Source organism: Miniopterus schreibersii (genome assembly GCF_964146895.1).
Source record: "Miniopterus schreibersii genome assembly, chromosome: 4".
Taxonomy (NCBI): Eukaryota; Metazoa; Chordata; class Mammalia; order Chiroptera; family Miniopteridae; genus Miniopterus; species Miniopterus schreibersii.
Window position 1 is genome coordinate 65,227,212 of NC_138105.1, and position 2,818 is coordinate 65,230,029.

At 59.0% G+C, this 2,818-nt stretch overlaps 1 protein-coding gene across 1 annotated transcript; it reads left to right on the forward strand.

Annotated features, from left to right (window-relative positions):
* The first annotated feature begins 252 nt into the window (after nt 1–252).
* On the forward strand, nt 253–2,550 carry GADD45B (growth arrest and DNA damage inducible beta). The gene is made up of 4 exons (XM_081135832.1): nt 253–515; nt 608–709; nt 1,090–1,312; nt 1,568–2,550. Exons 1-4 carry the CDS (start codon nt 472–474, stop codon nt 1,679–1,681), a joined length of 483 nt encoding a protein of 160 aa, XP_080991958.1. The 5' UTR covers nt 253–471; the 3' UTR covers nt 1,682–2,550.
* The last annotated feature ends 268 nt before the right edge of the window (nt 2,551–2,818 follow it).

Sequence of the window (2,818 nt, forward strand, 5' to 3'; positions counted from 1 at the left end):
AACGCGGCGCGGCTGCCGGGAAATCTGGAGAAAAACTTCTGCTTTTTTTCTTTTCTGGCACTCACTCTCCCCGGGCGCCCTCCTCCTGGCTTTCGCCCCCACGTGGGGCGCCCCCGCGTAGCGCCCCGCCCCTTCCCCGCCGACAACCAATCGCCTTTGTGGGTTCCCCAGTGGGTGGGGCGGATGGCAGCCGAGGCCACGCCCCCGTTTGCTCAAGCCTCTAAAAGGCGCCACGGGCGGCGGCAGGATCAGATCGCTGACGCCGGGGACCCGAGCACTTTGTCCGAGGGATCCTGGATTATTCCTGCTGAGGACTTCGCAGAGTTTTTTTCGCCTTTTCGGGGGAGGATTTCGTTGCCTTGCAAACGCTCGGGCTCCGTAGGAAGGTGTTGGGCTCTCTGGCCTCGGAGTTTGCATTTTCTCCCTTGGGACTGTCGTGGGCTGTTTTCCACTGTGGATTATAACTGCAACATGACTCTGGAAGAGCTGGTGGCGTGTGACAACGCGGCGCAGAAGTAAGTAACCTGAAGTTGGCCGTGCCGGGGGAGGGGGGGACCCGAGCGCCGGGTGACCGGCCGGGCGCTGACCCCCCTCTCCTCCGCCCCAGGATGCAGACGGTGAGCGCCGCAGTGGAGGAGCTGCTGGTGGCCGCGCAGCGCCAGGACCGCCTCACCGTGGGGGTGTACGAGTCCGCCAAGCTGATGAATGTGTGAGTCAGATTCCGTTCCCCAGCTGGCTGCGGGTGGGGACCCCCCTCCGCTCTGCACGCTTTCTGCTGCACACCTCTCCTGCACGGGGCTGGGACTTCCCCAAGTGTCCCCACTGTGGGTGAAGAATCTCTCTGCTTTCTTGTAGGGGGGGGAGCTGAAGTATTCTCACGCTGCACCATTTGCAAGCTCCCCCCATTATATTCCTACCTTACCTTCCCCAATACTTTGAACAGTGCATCTCCCCCCCCCCCCCCCCAGCTGCATGCACAGGCTGTTCCTGCAGACCTGCGGTTTCTCTTCGTTTTTGCAAACTACCCCTTGCATGGTCGCCCCTCCCCAGGCTCCCAGCTGACCTGTCCCCTTCCTCTGGCCCCCTCAGGGACCCTGACAGCGTGGTCCTGTGTCTGTTGGCCATTGATGAGGAAGAGGAGGATGACATTGCCCTACAGATCCACTTCACGCTCATTCAGTCCTTTTGCTGTGACAACGACATCAACATTGTCCGGGTGTCTGGCATGCAACGTCTGGCACAGCTGCTGGGTGAGCCAGTTGAGACACAGGGCACCACCGAGGCCCGAGACCTGCACTGCCTCCTAGTCACGGTGAGCTGGGCATCCTGGGTCTGCCCCACCCCAGTACCTGGGCCCGTGTTTGTCAACAAAGTTGAGCTGGCTGGTCTTGCACCAGCTCAGTGCTCAGCCACGATTGGCATGTCCCGTGGGCAGCTCCATCCGGGCCTTGTCACCCAGCAAGCTATTTTGAGCTGGCCTGTTTTCCCCACAGGGGCTCTGGGAGAGGGAGGCTCCCTGCACACTCCCGGGGCTCCCACTGAACCCCATCTTTTTCCCCTTCCACAGAACCCTCACACAGATGCTTGGAAGAGCCATGGCCTGGTGGAGGTAGCCAGTTACTGTGAAGAAAGCCGGGGGAACAACCAGTGGGTTCCCTACATTTCCCTCCAGGAGCGCTGAGACCCCTCCCAGCATCAGAACCTGTCGAGTTGCTGCCAAAAATACAAAATAAATATTTGACCCCCTCCCCCCAGAACAACCCCCCAAAACGAACTAACCTGTGAGACCATCGGGGGCAGAATCATTGGAGACTGGAGACAAGGAGAGGGGAGTGCGCAGCCACCCCCGGGGCCGAGAGCCTGAAACAGCGCCAGTGGCGGCCACCGTGAGAGGAGAAGATGGGGACTCAGGCCAGCAGAAGAGGGGACCCTGGAGCTCAGGCCTTCTGACAGAGCAGAAGCTGCAGTGGGGGAGGGCATGGACTCCACATTTCAGGGGTGGGGTGAGGCTGATGGCATCCCCCACCTTTCTAGAGGCTGGAGCTGACATCTGCGACGGGCCTTGGTTGACGAGGGTCTGCAACCCTCGCCAGGACTAAACTTTGGGACTTGGGAACTGGGGCTGATGTTGCTCTGTACCCATGAACTCCCAGTTTGCAAACTAAATAGATAATCTATTTTGTTACTTGCACTGTGACTTGAACCACTGAGAGAGACCGGAAGCTTACAGATACATCTATTTTACTTCTACGATGATGGCCTTGTAATAAATTTCTAAAGCTTCTGGGTTCTTGTGTATGTGCTGCCTCCGAAAGGGACCAGGACCCCCGCCCCCCTCACACTGCAGCAACCCTGCCCCCAGCCCCCTCCTGCAGGCTCACCAGGAAATGTTACTTAAGTCCCTGTTAGCAGCTCCAGGCTCCTTCGCAAAAACAGTGCCTCTTCTCTCTGCAGCCGGCGCCACCCAAGTCCAACAAATCTTTGCCTCTTTTTTTTTTTTTTATTCTCCCTCCTCCTGCCCTGTAGCAATTAAAAGACCGGTTTATTACGAAACCTGGCCGCCCTGCCACTGCTGTTACAGGCTGTGCTGGAGCCAACCCCAAGCCCTGGGCACATACAGATGCAATGGGGAGGGCCTGTAGTCCCTGCCTGCCCAGCCACTGCCGAAGCCCTAGGTCCAGAGGGGTCAAGAAGGTACCTTTGACCACACAACAAGGCTGCCTCAGAGATGCCTCTGGGCAGGCTGGGACCTTGCAGGAAGAGTTCCTCTGGTGATCCCCCAGGGTGCGCCCCCTACCTGGGCCTTCTCCCTGCCAGG